The sequence below is a fragment of the Mustela putorius genome, unplaced genomic scaffold (genome assembly GCF_011764305.1).
Source record: "Mustela putorius furo isolate JIRA1106 unplaced genomic scaffold, ASM1176430v1.1 tig00000179_pilon_pilon_pilon, whole genome shotgun sequence".
NCBI lineage: Eukaryota > Metazoa > Chordata > Mammalia > Carnivora > Mustelidae > Mustela > Mustela putorius.
Window position 1 is genome coordinate 13,008,579 of NW_025421305.1, and position 19,061 is coordinate 13,027,639.

Genomic DNA, 19,061 nt, shown 5'->3' on the forward strand with positions numbered 1-19,061 from the left:
ACGATTTGCATCTGCCTTCGCAATGAGGCTAAAATAAAGGGTAAAACTATGGCAAAATATGTTATAAAATATAGATTACATATTTTTTAAATGCTTTGCCAATTTTGAAATAAAGCTGCATTTATAAAATATAAATATTTTCAGTTTTTTTTTAATTTGGACACAAAACTACTTCTCTTTCCTACTGACCTATTAGTTATAACCACTATTAATGAATGGTAAACTGTGGTCGTTTCCAGTTGAGGAACTCATTGAGTCAGGAAACGGTTTGCTGTAGCTATCCAGCTGCAGATATCCAGAGGCCGACTCAGAAGACTTGTGCCCCACTGTACCTGTTTAGTGGTGAAGAAATTCACCTAACAGCCCCATGTGGGCGTGCACTTTCATTCTAACTGCACATCTAGGAAGGCTCCTCTAGACTTTGGCTTATGGGTGGCTGCAAAAACATGAAATTTAATGTACTTTCTGACACGTGTTAGGAACATAATTAAAACCAGCATTCCCCAGAGTTTAATCAATAACCCTTAAAACAAGAAAAAAATTAGATGTACGTATCACCTATCAGCGAGAACTCACTTATATTCATTCAGTCTTCGTAAACCAGGCTGAAAACCACATTGAGAATGGTGAGGACAGGTGGGGACTCAACTTGGAAGTTTATATTTTTCCCTTAGGTAAGGTTATGTCCTCAGTGTCCCTAGTGAAAAGCTCTTATTTTTATGCCCTTGGTGAGCATGTGATAACACTGAAATATTCAAACCGTTTCAATGCCAGAATGACCTATAAATTGCAGAATGTGCCATTCCTTAGTGATGGCATTCCTTAGTAGAGGATTTCTTTGTGCTGTTTGCAGAAAACACGTTGGGTATGCTGCTTTTCTTTTGTAATGGGTTAAGAAAAATCTTTGATGGTGGAATGGGTTTTACCTGCTTGAAATAAGGGGTTACTCTTGCCATTTGCTAGTAACCAGAAATGTGTGCTTCTTTCCAGCTGTTCTTCTGTGTATTTTTAATTGTATGCACTGTCTCTTTCTGTTCTAATGGCTGCCCACGGAATAGGCCGACCTCTGCTCTCCGTATGACATCCTGCAGTCGGACTTTCATCACATTCGAAAGACTGTTGACACTCTGCTGGCACTTGGGGAGAAACCCCCACCACCAACTTCTGCCCTCCGCTCCAGGGACCTTCTAAGCTTCTGTCTTGTCCATATTCTCTTTATAGTGCTGATCTATATCACTTACCGCTGGAATGCTCTGTCCGCCTAACGCCTGCATGTGTGCCCACACTCCCTCTGCTATGTCACCCTGATCCATTGCAGGCCCCTTCCGCCATCTGAGCCTTTGCCTGGCCAGCTTCCCTCCCTGTCATCTCTTGAGTGATCTCTGGAGTTCTGAAGCCGGACATTATGCGTCCGATTTTCCCAAAGCACAAACTATTTCATAGAACGCAGTTGCCATTAAAGAATTTCTCCCACTTACTGGAAGACAGCGACCTGTGTATCTAGACCTCACGCTTTCTCATTCCCATAGTGCCGGCAGCAGTGCACTGCAGTTCTTCTCTCTCTCCCAGGGAGCTCCTCTGCCCTGGGTAGAGCGGAAGATTCTACAACAGGAGCAGAGGGGATTTAGGGTATGGAAATCTTTCCTTTGGGTCAGTGTCAGATCCTAATTCGGGACTGGGCAATTGTGTAGAAGGGCTACCTTGCAGAGGAGACAGAAAACTGGCATTTGGGGCCCTATTTGGCCTATTAAAGTCTTTAGCAATACCATTATTGACCAAGTTGAAAAATGCCATCGGCAAATGACTGCTTTGCTGGCCATGCAGTTGGCTTCCTCCCTGTTGCTTGCCATGGGAGCTGTGAGGGGCACCAGGGAGCATTGCTGCCCACTTCCACAGGGAGGAAGCCCCTCTGCCCTGCCCAGCCGCATGAGACCTAGCTGTGCAGGGGGTCGCTGGAAGGAGGGTCCATCGCTGTTAGAGCGCCACCTGGAGGATTCATTTGCACATCACTTGGCGCATATTTTTACTTTTTGCTCCGTTAGGTCTACTCTGAGCTCTTAGGAAAGCATTTTCCAGAAGGGATTTTTATTTTTATTTTATATTTTTAAATAATGTAATGGGTCGTTTCTCTTTTTTGCTACATCACATCATAACTTCAGGTCAAGAATGTGATGGATTTGACTGTATTTGCTTTCAAATAAAGCCATGAGTCATGGAACATCTTGGCCCTAGCACTTGGGTTACTATGGCAGAAGCCAACAATAAGAACACTCTTATTTTAGAAGAATGTAGTGTCCCTAATGACTTGAAATGTCTATTTAGCCTTTGTTTTCCAGTGACATTAGCAAGCTGCTTCTACCTTAAGTGAGCTTACAGGATTATATATAGTTAATATATAACTTTTGGAGCAATGTGATCAGTTTATAACTAAAAGAAAAAACCCACTAGAATCTTTTCTTGGCCAAGATATTCCTGGTTCTGGGATGTCTTTCTCTAATATGAGAACGTCCTGCCCCATGGTTCAGACAGCTTCCCCTAGGCTTCACATTACATCTGGTTGCCAAATACTGTTTCTTAAATTTGGGAGATGATGACATTAACTTCCTCAAGATAAATTTCTAGTTTACTCAGATGCAAACGGTCTACATCAATGGCTTCTAAGAAGATAATTTTATTTTTCTGAATGTTTCCATGAATCCAGGGAACTTGAGAATATGGAAGAACCACACAGAAAAGTAATTTATAAATATTCTTTGTTGCTAAATTATATTTTCTAATGGGAATATTCTTTACATAAGAATACCTTGAGTTACCTGAGCTGTTCCCTCCTGATTTTGTGTGGATCGGTGAAATACAGGGTATGCAGACGCCATTTAGCTAACCTCGGCTGTGTATAAATAACCCACAGATGTACTGAATTGCTTTGGTGCTATCTTGTACTCTTCAATCTGTAACACAATAAAAGCCCTTTGTGCAAAGCCTAATGAGCACCCTGAGCCATAAGTTGTTTAATAAACACATTGCGGGTGATTATTCCAGGTTCCAATCAGCCCATTGATGCCCTGACCTGTGCCTCCACCCCCCTACCCCAGAGCAGCTCTCTGGGTCTCCACCCAGCTCTGCAGTGCACTGTGGCTTCCCTTAATGATCCCTGTTTGGGTTTTTTTTTCTTCTTCTTCTTCTTTGGGAGGGGTGGGGAGGCAAAAGGGAAGAAGAGTTATGACTTACAGGGTGGCACTTAAAAGAAAATTCTATCGATAAAAACCGAGTAGAGCAATCATGTGAGATCAGATTTAATTTTCAGTGCTGACCTGATGGCATTCTTAGGCTGTGTTCATATTTCAGTCCTGGCATCAAAGGATCCTTTGGATGCGCTTTCATTTCTCATGCCATTAATGTGTCTGTTCCCTAATGTGCTGCTCCTCTTGGGATTTGTGGGGTGGTATATATATTTTTTTTCAATCAAGTGGTATGGTAACTAGCAGAACACAATTAATTTAGCCCTTTAGGCAAAAGTTGGAATGAACTGTCTTGCCCATTGTCAGGCTGTTCATTTCTATTTAGAATATTAAGCTTCTCCACGGTTCTTCCCTGAGGTACCCGCACACCAACCCATATGCTCGCATGAGGCCCGCCATTACAACGTAACTGGGGATGTAAGCTGACGTGTGTGTCATCTGAGCGGTGGGCAGGGATTTAGTTCCATGATTTATATGTGCATCCTAAATCTCCTTCCTCACACAAGAAGGACCATTTTTCCAGTACCTTCAGTGCCTGATAAAAGGAACCCATTGTTTATTTATGTTCTGTCATTGAGATAGAAAGATCTATTTGAAAGAGAAAGTTCTCTTTCTCCAGCTCCTCCAACTGGTGACAGCTCGCCCCTCAGTATAAGGATTTCCACAATATGTCACAGCTAATATCTATTCATTCCTTCTATTTATGGATTTATGATTCACATGTGGCTCAGTGTTCGGGGCAAGACACTCACAGAATGTGAGTAAGACAACCAAGTAGGAATTTCATCAATGAAAATAAGTTTTTAAAAAAAAAAGGTGCTTGATACCCTGATACCTTTTTTTGTGACTAAGAAATTAAATTCAGTGCATGGTGGCTAGGGTTATCTCTCTAAAATCCATGTTGCTCTATAAGGACAAGACATCCTAAGGGCAAAGGATGTCTCACCTTATAGGGTCCAGTACTGGACAACGGATTAAAATTTCAGAAGCCTGAAAGTAGTTTTGGATTAAATGAAAAATATTTTAATACCATTTTATTTCAGGGGATTTGGGTTTAAAATTAGGATTCATATTTGGAAGTAGTTCTCAATAAACAATCAGATATATAGAGAATGTGCACTTTTTTCCTTCTTTGAGACCATCAGGGTCCAGTTCCTTGGCTCTTCAGTGTGATTTTATTTGTGCTTGTGTTCATTTATTCGTTCTTCTAATACCAAAGGAGCACTCTTAGAGTAAGGCTCTGTCATAGACCTTGGGGATACGTGACCCTGTCTTCAAAAATCCTGCAGTCTAGACCGGGGGTCAGCAACATTTTTACCAGATGATAAATATGGCAGGCTTTGTGGGCTCTGCAGTCTATGGGACAGCCACTCCGCTCTGCTGATAACAGTCTGAAAGCAGCCGTCAGCACCCCCTGTGAACAGGGATGGGTGTGTTCCAGTCAAACTTTATTTAAAAAACAGGCTGTGAACTGACTTGGCCTGCAGGCAGTGGGTGTTGGACCCCTGACCTAGTGGACAAAGCAAATGGGAATTCAGGGTGACACAAGATTCTGTAAAGCAGGGGATCAGACCTGGTGGGGACTGGGGAGTCTGCAAAGCCTTTCCGGAACTGTGATGTTTTTACGCCGAGACCTGAAAGGTATATAGGAATCGCCAGGGGACAGGGGTGCAGGTTCGGGAAGTGAGGAAACGAGTAAATACGTGTGGAGAATGAAGTATTCCCGAGGGAGGACGCACTAGGTGGTGGCAGGGTTGGAAAGGCAGAGACTTGAATGGAAGGTGCCAAGTCTCTAGGAGTGGGACGTGGTCTCTGTTTTACATGGGAAGAAACCGACTCCAGAATGCTCAGATGGCAGGAACTTGAAGCTCGCTCATGTGAAAATAACATAGATGGTCCTGCTTCAAGTTCAGTCACTTCAAGGGCAGGAACGGGCATTTGAGAAACAGACTGGCAGATCTGAACTACGGCATGCATCAGTGACTTCATCATAGTCCACCGGTTGGCCCGGGAGGAAGTCCCTGGCTCTGTGGGAGCACAAGGAACTGTAGAAAGAGGAGAGCCAGGTGGCCATGCTCCCAAAAGGCCTCTTCCGCCCTGCCCAGAGGTCTGTTGCTCTTGATGAGAAGAAGCCCAACAAACCAGGTCTCAGAGCTAACGCCTGTCCCCGAATCGAGGGTTCTGTGACCCCCCCACCCAATGTGAAATTTGATGGCGCTTCTCAGGATAGAGGCCCTTTTCTGTCCCCAGGGCACAGATTCACCTTCAGATGAAGGAATTTCTGGGCAGCTGCCTGATGTTGTAGAAAGAGCCCGGGGTGGAGATCCGTAGTGTTGGCCCCCAGCATGTAGGAGGGGCCCCAGAGATCTTTCTGAGTTCTCATTTACTGTTTATGGCTTCCCTGTTTGCTGGGGCTCTAGAAAGAGTTGGGTGACGGGCTGTGAGGGAACCTTTACTGATTCCGCCATTGGAGAAGCAACACAGAGCACGAGCTCTTCAGGGGCCACGGGAAGCACTGCGTTTATGCAAGATACTCCTTTATGACTCTGCCCTGTGTTTTAAAAGGAAACACAGCAGTGGTGCTGTGTTCTCCAGGAAAGCCGCTAGGCTCCTCTAACGATGGATAAATTTAAATGCATTTAAAGACAGTGTGAACGTACAGTCATCTCTGCTTTAAATCCCTTTCATCCAGGTTTACGTGGCCCTTCTCTGTCACTTCTGATCAATTATAAATGTACAGCCATTCCTTCTCTCTCCCAATTCTGGGTCACTTCTGAGACCCTCCCCCCAAAACCCCCTGGCCTATGCAGAGGCAGGACTAGTGTGGTGGAAGATGGCCTTCAGGCCATCCTGGCTACCCTCTTCATTTCCAGCAGGCTCCCCTCGCTCAGCCTGTCAGCCAGTGCCTCAACTCATCATTCTTATCAGTCTTCATTCCAGTCCTGTGGTAAAATAACAGAACTGCTGCGTTTTTATGTTTCTGTTACCTTAGTCCAGTCTTTGTAGATACCTCCGACACCATCCAAGTAATCTGAGGGCACTTCCGGGTTTCTTCAGGGCATCTGAATGAAAGGAGAAAGGCAGAAAGGAATTGAGAAGTACCTTTTTATGTCCTCTGTGTACTTCTCATTGCCAGCTCTGAGGGTGTAAGTCAGACTCGTGGGCTCCACACTGGATTTAGGAGTGAGGAGGAGACCAAGAAGGTAAGAAATGCCACTTGGAAAACTAAAGGCCAAGTAAGGTAGCTCAGTCTGTGTCGTCTCCAGAAGTCCTATCAGTGAGAGGTTGAGATCTCAGTACTTTCCCCTCCCTGTCTCTTTGGAGCCCCCAACCCTTCCCAACCATGGCCACTAGCTTGGAACCCTGGAGCCAGCACTCCTCAGAGGGACCAGTGCAGCCATTAATGGGGCCATGTTGCATCTCAAGCAGGACCGAGTTTAGGGCATGTAGCCCCATAAAAGCTATGCTGTACACAGAGTTTAGACCCTGTGGAAATATTAATTCGTGAATTCAGGCACACTTAGGACTTCAACACTGTGGTCAAAAAGCAAAGTATCTTTCAAAATGCCTTGGGAGTATTTATTCTTTTAAGATTTCTATTTGCGTTCCTCACCGAGCGTTCTATTGATCTGTTACTGCTTTTCTCGATGATTCATTGAATCAACATGTCTCATAAAACCCTTTGTAATTTGATCCAAATACTTCTTTAGAGTTTGTTGTTTATCTTTTAATTAATTGGGGTTTTTAAAAAAGATTTTATTTATTTATTTGATAGAGAGGAAGTATACAAGCAGGGGGAGCAGCAGCCAGAGGGCAAAGCAGGTTCCCCAGTGAGCAAGGAGCCCGATGCTAGGCTCAATCCCAAGACCCTGGGATCCTGACCTGAGCCAAAGGCAGATGCTCAACCAACTGAGCGTCCTAGGAGCCCCAATTTGGGGTTGGGTTTTTCTGGTTTTTTTTTTTTTTTTCTTTTACACTTAGAAGCTTTAAACTTTAAGGCAATCAATTGTTTTTATCTTTTGTAAATTTTGGATCATTTTTTAGCTTAGAAAATTCTCCATTTATTTATAAGAGAGAATGCTAACGATTCATCTCTGTTTTATTAGGAGAGATGTTCATTTAACTCTTTATTAATTCATTTTGAATTGCTTTTAGAATATGATGTAAATAGAAGACTTTAATCCCCCCCCCCCCCCGCAAGTAATGCCTCATACCAGAAGCTTAACCATAATAATGGCCATTTGTAATTTCCAACAAAGCCTGATGTCAACTGGGGTGCTGTGGAGATCATAAGAATGGGTTAAACAAACACCCCTGCCCCTGTGGAACCAACCTTAGCAATGAAATGCCAGATTGAGGTGCTTTCACAAGCCTGTGACAGGTGGCATGGGGAGAGGATCTACCCTGACATCTGGCTATGGCCCATCTTGGCCTCTTGCATGGCTCGTGATGCCCAGCTCACACAGAGCCTCCCATTCTTCCTCAGGCTGACACGGGGCTACTAGGTTGTCTAGCAGCGTGAATGAGTGTCCAGCAACTATGCCATTGACAAGATAATCCTATTATGGTACAGAGCAGACATGCAAAATAATGGTTAAAATTGTGTTCTAAAGAATCAGTTGCCTTATGTTGACGTGGCCATTTCTTAAGACCTGGTGCCAGACAGAGTCTGAGGTACTCTGCATTTACCACAAGTTAGGGAAGGACGAGGGATAGGGGTCATAAAGTGATGGAAAGAGTACAGGAGATGACATTTTCAGATGGTGGAACAACTTACTGGAGATGTCACGGCATGTCCTTTGAAGATTTTTCTAAGAGCGGCATGCCTATATCTGCAGTAATTTATGGAGAGTTCTGCACTGAGGAGGCAGGAAGATCTGGTTCTTCAAGCAAGAGTCACATGAAATGAAGCAGAAGTGTCCAAGACCCTAACTGGCTCATGTTAAACCCTGCATCCACTGCCTGGGGTGTGACACATATCTCATTTAAACTGTCCTTAAAAACCGCACTCGTTGGGCTGTGGAGGACAGACTGTGATCTGTAGACAAGAGTAAGTATTTGCTGGGGAGTGTTTTCCTAGCCAAGGAGACTCCCCTCACTCCAGAGCCAGATGACAAAGGTCTGAGATTATTTGGTTGTGTTCTTTTATAAACTGCTTCGTTGAGCTTGCGGGTTCTCCACCCAAGGAGTGATTTGCGTTGATTATTTTCCTTGACTTATATATACCGGCCATTTCCCAAGAGCAAAAATACAACATGAGAAAGTAACAAGACATTCGTGTCTTTGACAGTTTTATGAAAGAGTCCTAAAAGAGAGACTGTTGAAGGTTGTGGTGAAAATTACTTATTTACAAGGCTGTTCATAAGCCATGAAGAAAGGATACCAAGGCTACCAGCATACCTCTATTTCAGAGACCACAGCAAATAAAATCAAGGTTTATGGTCAGTAGAATGGCACATGGTCTGTATAAATGAGTGTACTAGTTCCTTTACAACGTGTGAGAGGTTCTGTGCCATTTTGCTTTGCAAGAATGTAATCTAATATAGTCTTGGTGTTTGGTTTCCACCTGACTCTTTAGCTCAGTTATTTAGCATACAGGTTGTTTTTGTTTTTTTTTTTAAAGGATTTTTTAAAGATTTTATTTATTTATTTGACAGATCACAAGTAGGCAGAGAGGCAGTCAGAGAGAGAGAGAGAGAGGAGGAAGCAGGCTCCCTGCTGAGCAGAGAGCCTGATGCAATGCGGGGCTGGATCCCAGGAGCCTGGGATCATGACCTGAGCCGAAGGCAGAGGCTTTAACCCACTGAGCCACCCAGGCGCCCCTTGTTTGTTTTTTTTTTTTTTTTTTTAATGTTTCAACTATTGCTTATTTCAAGATGCTTGGGAGACTTTCTGAAACAACCTTCACTTGTGAAAAATCGTCATTTTCTCTGCAAAGATGGAAAAGATCCTTGCCAATGGGTTGAAAGCAAGGGAGGGAGCACAGTCCGAGATACTCAGACAGGCCTATGTCAGAGCTCAACTTAACTCCTGTCAGTGGTGTCCTCTAAGATTTTATGATTATGTTTCTGGTCATCTAAAAATTGACATTTTCTTCTTCTTCCTTTTAGGAAAAACTGTGTCTACCCCACCACATCCTTGAAGAGAAAGGCCTGGTCAAAGTGGGCATTACCGTTCAAGCCTTACTAGATGTAACGGTAACAAAGACTCTGTTCACATGAAACCAGCTCCTCTCTCCTTTGGGTCGGTTCAGACTCTTGTCTCGTCAGAGATCCTGAACTCTGCTCTCAGCACCTGTTCCTCCTACCCTCCCGCTCACTGCCTGTCAGCTCCCTGGCTCTGGCTGCATTGAGGGGAGGACAGAAGGGAAGATTTTCCGCCTTTCAGAACTGACTTCCATTGTTAAGATTTGAGAGATGTTGACCTTAAAGCCAGTGAGGGAGCTGCCACTGAAGGACTGAGCAGCACATCAATGCCTTTTACAACCTCCTTCATCCCTTCCCCGCTCACCTACTGCCATTACCAACACACCAAGCACAACCGTTTTTGCAACAAGATGCACTCGTTTTATTCCAACCAAACTTCTTGTGTATTTAGTGGGGGGAGGGGGACTCAATCAGGTATTCCACCACCAAATTTTTCAAGACGTTTCTTGAGACCATTGCCTTTTAAAAAACTATTTTCGACATACAAAATATTTATATAAATATTATTTATTAGTGAGTTGTTATTCATCCTTTGGATGCAAATTGTAAATTAGGAAACTATTTTATTACTGCTTTTTTGTGGTTAAACACTTTATTTTAATATTATAAATATTGAATTATTTTCTATCCTCTTTGGTGTGCAGTAGTTCTAGGTCTCAGTAATCATGTTTTCTGGTGTATGGGACTCAGCCAAAAAAAAAAAAAAAAAAAAAAAAGCCAAAAACAGGTGCTTCTTTAACAAGAACTGTTTTCTGGGGAGGCATTATTTACACTTTGGTTTATGGAACATTGGTTTTATTTATATTTCTGCATTCCATCCAGTTTCCTACATTCCAGCAGCCCTGTTATCCTCTCATATAACGAACTGACTGAAATCAAGAGAGCACCCCAAAGTTATTTGTAAATAGCTGTGATGAAAAAAAAAAGGCATATTAAACTTGAAGATGAAATGTGAACAATTATTTTTTTGGATTCAGACTTATTTTGGTATGCACAAAACATTCACGTTTTAACACAAAGAAGTAGTAAGTGTTAGCATCATGTGTCTTGAAGTATAATTTTGCACTGTAACTTGGCTAACGAAAGAAAGTCTAGCACCAAAGGTAGATAGCAAGGAAATGGTCTAGGTAAGTAGAGGTAATAAAAAGTGCATTGTTTGATCAAAAGCTTTTGTAAGGACAGCTTTGACTGAGTGAGTGAGAATGGCGGACGGCACATGGGACCTGGATCAGGAAACCGGCCCTCCTCACACCCGCCAGTCTTAAAAGAGGAAACGATTCAGAGCAGACGTGCTCATTGTGTTGTAATTTAGTTGGCGCTTCCATAAAACGCTGTGAGATTCATGGTCTCTGGTGTGAGACCACAGAAATGAGTTAGCCAGTTGGTGGGGCAGCTGCCTGCTACACCAAGGCAGGCTTAGGAGAAGGCTTAGGTAAGTGGTGTCCGAAAGACTGAGTAGCTTAGGAAGGAGGAAGTTCCGTCAACACATGACTGGAGAAGAGCCAGCAAAGGAAAGGGACCGCCCGTGTTGGCTTGAGACAGCCACGTACGGTGTCACAGACATGGTTACATGCATGCGCGTTGACCCCGCAGTTACAGATAGCCTGGTCATTCGTCTTTCAAAGTCTTGTGAAGGCTGACGGCAGCTTCACTTCTGTGAAAAGCCACTGTAAGTTTTGAGAGCAGCAGCCGCCACAATTCATAAGAGAAATAGAAGGGCAAATGCAAAACAAGACAGCAGGAGGGCCGTAGCGGTGAACACAGACGACCTCGGTCAATGCCAAGACTGCCCTCTGCTGGGCGAGAGATGGGGGGCAGTCACTGGAAATGGTCATTTGGATTGGCAGCTAGTAGTTATTTCCTATCAAATGTACTGTGCACTTTAACCTAACTTAAAATATATTTTAATATTCTTCTGTACTGCACAAATACCTGTTTTGTCAAACAGCATAATGATGTAAAAGAGAAAGGCATCTTGGGCAAAGAGCGTATTCAATGTCAACAACATGCCAAGATCGATATAGAAATAGGAATTTTGACTGCTGCACCTTGATGGGCATTCAGAACGCAGGGTCCTGAAATATTTTTTTACATGTATATATGGCAAACATGAAGCTCTGTAATCCTTGTTCTGAGAGATTTTTTTTCCTCCAAATTAAAAATATTTCTTTTGATACTAATCTTCAGTATTTTTCTTAAAGTTGGCTGTATAATACAAATGGCTTCCATATTTTGTGCAATGGCTTTTTTTCCTTTTAAATGCAGTCCTTGTATGGCTAAGACGTCTTCAAGATCCTTGTACACTGTTGATATGTGCAATAAAATGTGCATGGCCATCTGAGAGTACCGTAAGTGGACAGAATGTACATAGTGCAAATATCCTTTCTTTTATTATTTAACAGCCATTAAAACTTTGAATTTGTACAAACCCTCTTCTGCCTGACTTACCCATCCAATGCAAAGGTTGACCAGTCACAAAAGAAATCCTAGAGTGTTGTTGCTGAAATAGAGAGTAGCAATTATCTAGTGTGTGTGCGTCTATAATATATGTATCTTCCAACCTTTTTTTTTTTCCTCGAACTAAAATCTTCCCTGGAAGCGGAGAACACACAGCAGTTAAAAGTAGCATTGCTGTGGTGAGGGGGAGTGGAGGGGTTAGACGTAGGACCCTCCACCTGGCCCTTGGGTGGTGGCTCCAGAAGGTGTCACTGAGGAAGTGCGAGGGCTGTGTGGTGCGTGTTGTAGAACCACAGGATCTGGTCCTCTCTCCTCAGCTGCCCCCAGTGGGATCTGACCAGCAGGGAGTGAAGTGGCTGACAAGCTTGTGCCCCCATGAAGACGGAGGTTTTTTCCCACACGCGCAGCCTGCCTCTGATGGAAGAGTAGCTGCTTTGAAGAATTCAGGTGAAAACACAACACAGGACACCAACAGCCCAAGTAAGCAGGGATCAGGGTCAGGGCCTCTGCATTCAAGATCCGTTCCTCCTGAGTTGAGAAAACCAAGGCATGGCCGTCGATGTTCCAATGGGCAATGCTACTCCTGTGCCCAACCTCAAGCTCTTAGGTATCTTGGTCTGTCACATGTCACGCAAGTCTAGCATTCACAGACACTTGGCCCTGTCAGTTGGCTGGAGCACCTGGGGAACGTGTGAAGGGCAAGCAAAAGGGAGGCCACAGGAGCAGAGCACTGGGGGGACCTGGCAGGCAGAGGGGGTGGGGGACATTTGCACTGGGGTCATCCATCCGGCTCAGCCCTATGGCATTGGCTGCAGCAGGGGACTGTCCCAGAGACCGAGTTCTGGCCAACAGTTGCATGGGGAAGCTTCCCAGTTCTTCCTGGGCAAGTCAAAGAGATCCAGGCAGTAATGACCCCAGTGGGGCTGGTTAACTAACCTGCCATCTCTCCCAGGAGGTTAGCTCGGAGGGACCAGATCCAGTTGAGTCTGGTCTCAGGGGATGTATGAACTCAGGGAGTTCTCTTAGGAGCTGGTGCTCCTTGTGTGGGAGGCCTGTGTGTAAAGCAGGGCTCCACTACCTTTACTTCTCACATCCACATACTAATGGGCCATCATAATGGCCAACATTCATTGAATGGCTACTGTGGGTCAAGTGTTTTTCTGAACTCTAAACCTCATTAAAACAAGGCTACTTGTCTATTCTCTGTTGATTCCTTATTGCCCAGACCAGTGCTCGTCAGCACTGAAAAGATGCCAGTTAGAAGAGTTAATGAACTTTGCATACAGTATTTTCAAAATTCTTGCCAAAACGCTATCAGGAAAAGGACTTGTGGACATCTACTCAATACCACCTATGTCAGGGAACTAACCCTGCCTCCTATACCAAGAGGTGTTTGTGGTTCTTACCTGACATTGCCCACATGGCTGTTGTTTATTGATTCAAGAGTAGCCTCCTTACTCAATTGACCAATAAATCTTTTCCCCAAGATTTTCATTCTTTTTCTGGTGACTGGTGACTGTCAGGTAAAATAGAAGGCAAGGCAGGTTCAAGTTCAACTTTCAGAGCGTGTGTCCTTTTCACTGTACAGAGAGCATCCCAGTAGAGCTGACCAACTGAATTTCCTAGAGTTTGTTTGCTTGTTTGTTTGTTTGTTTGTTTAAAAGGTCTTAGGCAATTTTTAGGATTTAGAGATACAAGAGAAGGCAAATTTGTGGGATAAAACTTGATAAGCTGAGCCTATTAGGACTGGTTTGAATGCTAGCTAAGACAGATTAAGGCCAGGAAAAGAGGTTGACAGAACAGGCCCAGTGGAGAGGAAGTGTTCCTCACATTGAATGAGGTTGAGGAGGATGCTTCCAGTTTCTTTGCCATTTCTCTCTCCCAGTTTGGTAAAACATTACTATAGATTTTTTTTTTAATTTTGGAATTTTTATCTGTTTATCAAAGTGATACATATTTATCATAGAGATTTTTGACAGTATGAAGAGATTGGAGAGGATAACCTGTAATCCCATCTTATAGGGAACTGTTAAACTTTTGAAATCTTTTCTTTGAGACATTCCTATGTATTTTTTACAAGGACAACCTTACATACTTTTTCCCCCCTTGTTAATACTAAAGTATGTACATTTTCCCCAAGGTAATACTGTTTATTCAAAACGACAAAATGGAGTTCCCTAATAATATTTTAGAAGCCCCCTCTAAAAACATCTAATTGCTAGAATTACATGGTCTTACGTGGGCAGTACCTAAAAGAAGCAGGCAGACCCAGAAATAAGGTTAAGGGCCATTAGGTCTTTGGAAGACAAAGGGAGTCTGCAGGGGGTTCAGAAGATACCCCTCAAAAGGGAAAGTGGCCAATAGGAGGTATGTTTTTAAGCCAGCCCCACAGTGAAAGACTGAAGTTCAGTATTGGAGAGAGCATCTCATACCTCAGAATCCTCCCAGCCCAAGTCCCAGGAAGTATTTATATCCCCCCCAAACCTCCTTCCACATCATGCCTAGAAATGCTTAAAGAAATAAACATATGCCCCTTTAAATGCTTTGCTTATATAAGAATATAAGGAAATCTCCAGAAACCCTAAGGAGAGAGGGAGGTAGAGGTCAGAGTATTACAATGAAGGTGTAATACTTCATTGTAATGAAAGTGAAGCCATGACCTTGCTGGGAGCACCAGTCCATCCTCTTGACCAAGAGACAGTGTATTAACTAACAGGAACTCTGTGATGGTGACAAATACACTGTGACCCGGTCAAGGTGAGTCCTGAGTTGGACCTGGAATCTCTGAGCAAAGCCAGCCTCCATCAAGGGCTGAGTCTTCATGGAGAGGATAAAGAGAAAAGCAGTCTGTCTACGAAGAGAGATGACAAGGAGAGTAGCCATCCTTGGGGGAGAGGAAGTGGGAAATGTTAGCTCCTGTCACTATAGTTCTCATCCACACAGATCTGTGCTTTGAATTTCTACTGCAACTGTGGCCTGGAACCCCCAAAATGAAGAATATTCACTTAGAGTGTCTCAGGCTGGCCACATTCCAGGACACCAAGGAGAAGACAAAGCAGTTCCTTACTGAAGCAGGCCCCACAGGTTCCCCGGGTGACACCCGGCCATGTACGAGCAGCCCATGCAAAACTACAAAAGAAGCTCTGAGAGTTGAAGCCTCAAAGTTTTTTTTGCAATCGGGCAAGACCCGATTGGAGCTGGTAGGAAGCTATTCAAGGCTTTATCATCTTAGTGTGATATTAAGAGGAAAGTAAGTACAACACAGGAGTGGCGAGATATAAAGAGATGGTAACTGAGATCTTTCCAAAAGTGATAGAGCATTTGAATGCTCAGATTCAGGAAGCACAACACATTGCAAGCAGGATAAGTAAAAATACATCTCGATCTGTAGTGATCCGGTAAAAGCGATCCTAAAAAATGAAGACATGTCCTCAGATTTCTTCATTCTGCCTTCTAATGGCTAGGCGTTCCACTTGGTAAAGGCACTCGGGGACAACCATCTGAAAAGGTAAGTAGGATCTTCCACGAGCGGGACTGGAAATCTGTGTCAGCTCACATCCAGGGCTGAGGCAGCTGTGCCCAACCAGAAGGTCTTAAGAAGTACACTTGTTTGTGGGGAGTGGACACTGTCCTGGCAAACAGGTCTGGGGCTGAGGATTGTTGCCTTAAGTGTCATGGAGAATGCAGGACAGACGTCATCAGGACAGTAAAGAGGACTTTTCTGATAAGGTCAAAGAGGTGATGAGACCAAAGGGATGGGAAGCAGTTAACCGTTGAAAATCCATCTGGCCCCTGTGTACTTTTTGTATGCAGGACCTGAAGGTCGATTGGCTCAGCAACACTCAGGAAAAACAAAGCTGCTGAGGATTTATAGAGGGCAGTGGGGGCAGACTAGGTATTTTACAAGGTCACATGGGGGTAAGGTGGTGGTGGGTTTAGGGAGGAGAAGCAGGGATGGGCAAGCTGCCTGCTTTCCACTGTGTAGAAATGTCAACGGACTTGGCCAAGAAGCTGCCTAAGAGCTATCACTTTTCTTTGAGAAGTAAAAGAAAGCTCTTGATCTCTTAGAATGTGGTTTCCACATAAATACCTGCTAGAGCCATTAAAGCTGGGGTTGGGGACATAGGGAAAGACATGCTACTGCCTGAGTAAGTTTCCATACAGGCAGACCTGTCTCCTCAAAATATTGTCTAGTCTCCTATTCCCAAATCCTCAGTGAATGTTCTGCAAAGAATATTCAAGGGGCGCCTGGGTGGCTCAGTCGGTTAAGGGCCCCGCTCTTGATTTTGTCTCAGGTCATGATCTCAGGGTCCTGAGATTGAGCCCTGCATCTGTTTCATGCTGAGCACAGAGCCTGCTTAAGATTCTCTCTTAGAGAGAGAGGGCACACGAGCATGTGCACATAAGCGGGGGAAGGGCAGAAGGAGAGGAAGAGAATCCCTAGCAGAGTCCCTGCTGAACACAGAGCCCAACCAGGGGCTCCATCTTTTGTGCAGGGTCTATGTTTTGTTGCTATAGTATCCACAGGACCCAGAATAGTGGCTGACATGTAATAGCTGCTCGATAAATATTTGTTGAACAAATGCCTTTGCTTTCTGTTCGTTTTCCTTTCCATCCTTATCACTCTATTGAAAACAGTCATAATAAAGTCATGGGTCCCATCCCTGTGGAGGGAAACCTATGGGATGGTTGAACACTTGCTTCTTGAAACCCAAGAGTTTTCTTCTGGTAACATTTTTATCTCTCTGTTCTTTTTTTCATTTTCTTCATAGTCTTCTTGTTCTTTTTTTTAAGGAGCACTTGGCACTCTTTTCTCCATGTTGAAGATCTCTGGGGGCACTCACCAGCAGTCGTAACTTACAAATGTTACAAATCTCTGCAATTGCCAGTCCAACTTCCCATCTGAGCTCTAGCATGATGTAGCTCTGGGTATCTTCACTTGGAAGTCCTATAGATCCTTCCATCTCGCGGCATTTACAAGTTAACTCCCTGTCTACCTTCCCAAATCCCGTCTTCTTCTCCTGCATTTCCTGACTCAGTGGTTTTACCACCTTCCCCGTCTCCTGAGCTAGGCATTATAGGCTCATCACCAGTGTGCCCCTGTCCCTGTTAGCTGGTCAGTAAGCCGTGTAGACCTTCCCTCCGAAAGGGGAGATCTCAGCCCCAGCATCTCCTCTCCATCCCTGCCACCTTACTGCCAGCCTGCGATGGCTCTCCAGGGCTCTCTCTCTGGTCTCGCTGTCTCCCGCTCCTTACCGTCTTGCCCCTGCTACTACGGTCATGTTGATAAAACACAAATCTCGTGTCTCTTCCCTGCTGGAAACACCCTCAGTATCTCACCATTATTTATGCGGTAGATTTCAGCACCATACCTGCCTTTACAATCTGTTCATGGTTTGCCGGCTAATGCCCTCTGGGCCAACCACTCCTGTCTCCTCTCTTCCTCGGCCTTGCTTCAGTCTCTGATGTCTCTGTCCTCTGTGCTGCGGTGACTGCTTGGAATGTCCTCTTACTTCTTAAAGTTGTGAAGTGCTACCTGGCTTTCAAGACTTACAGTCAATGTCTTCTTTTTGGGGTAAGCTTTTTGCACTCCCTCCAGATGATCTCAACCATAACTCCCACTTTGCACGGAGGTGACTTGTTCAAGGTCCCCCCAAGTGCTAAGCAATAGTGTAGTTTGGATTCAGATGCCCTGCAGTCTGTCTCAGAACGCATGCTCTTTCCATGGTACTATTAATCCTTGCTCTACTGCCTGAATGCCCTTGACCAAATACCTGCAATCATAAAAATAAGAGTAAATAGTTGAAGCCTTTACTTGGGTTATTTTCTTTGATCTTCACAATGATCCTAGAAGTAGGTTCCATTATTATCATCCCTCTTTTGCTCATGATGGCAACAAAAAGTTGTCATAGAGCTCTCTCTACCCCAGTTTTTTTTTTCCAACCATTTTATTTTATTATTTTATTTTATTTTTTATTATGTTATTAGTCACCATACAATACATCATTAGTGTTTGATGTAGTGTTCCATGATTCATTGTTTGTGTGTAACACCCAGTGCTCTCAGTGCAATATGAGCCTTCTTTAATATCCACCACTGAGCTAACCCATGCCCCCACCCCAGCCCCCCTGAAACCCTCAGTTTATTTCTCAAAGTCCATAGTCTCTCATGGTTCATCTCTCACTCTGATCTCCCCCCGCTCATTTTCCCCTTCCTTCTCTACTGTCCTCCATGCTATACCTTATATTTACCTTATATTCCAGCTCTGATGGAGGGCCCCAAATAGTGGGTACTCTGTACGGTCACCTTCGAAAGGGAGGTTTTAGGTCACTCGCAAAAGGGATGTGAATCCCAGCTCTGTCTAGCATCCTCTGTGAAGGGGCTAAGAAGAGTTGAGTTGGCCAAAGTTTTTCAAAGATGTGCGGTGCTGTGCACTTCCCGTCTTGCCCTGCCATGGGAAAGGGGAGTGTGTTCTATCTATCAACCTCAGGCCTCTGTAGATGGGCATACAGGGACTATTTGGAAAGGCTGATGTGTGCTCTCTGGAGTTTCTGATGCAGGGGCCTGGAATCTGAACTCTGGCCTGTGGGGTGGCAGGGAGGAGAGAAGGGAGCTGCCCTAGGAATGAACTGTGCTCCTCCCTAGGGTGCGGACGGAACACAGGCTTCCCCAGACACAGTCTCCCAACCCCGCATGAGGGAACTGCTCTGTGTTTGTGGGGGTGCGTGGAATATGGCTGCAGCAGAAAGGCAGTGGGACAAACCAAATTATGAAATCCCTCAGGATAGAACAACTGAATAAGGCTTGTTCAGGATTATTTCCTTTTTTAGAATTCATATTTTAAAATCAAAATGATAATCCCAGCAGCTGGGATAGCCTGTCTGCACTATGCAGCAAGTATGGGCTGGATTAGTCTACGTTTAAGGCCAGAACATTCTATCGTCTGTCAGGCCTTCTTTGTATATAGTTAAGAAAATGAGTTAGTTGCTATTCACGCTAGAAAACTTTACTTTTTAGTGTGTGGCCTATTGTGATTGTCCTGAGAAAACACTGGGTGGCAGTATTTTTACTGAAATGATTTCACAAGAGCCCCTAAAGCAGTAGGTTTCCGTCTTCTGAGAAGAATACTACTGCTTAACCAGTAATGAACAAAAAGACA

At 44.2% G+C, this 19,061-nt stretch overlaps 1 protein-coding gene across 6 annotated transcripts in view; it reads left to right on the top strand.

The window, feature by feature from the left end:
• The window catches only part of LRCH1 (leucine rich repeats and calponin homology domain containing 1), a 196,400-nt gene extending 184,598 nt beyond the window's left edge, over positions 1-11,802 (top strand). For 4 of the 6 annotated variants that reach the window (XM_013059805.2, XM_004759193.3, XM_045076664.1 and 1 more), the window contains one exon: positions 9,350-11,802. In XM_013059805.2, coding sequence (XP_012915259.1) covers positions 9,350-9,460 — 111 coding nt within the window. In that variant the 3' untranslated portion in view covers positions 9,461-11,802. Of the gene's footprint in view, positions 1-1,058; positions 6,999-9,349 lie in introns of those variants that run through there. The other 2 variants (XM_004759191.3, XM_004759192.3) reach the window with 2 other exon arrangements.
• Positions 11,803-19,061: the final 7,259 nt, after the last annotated feature.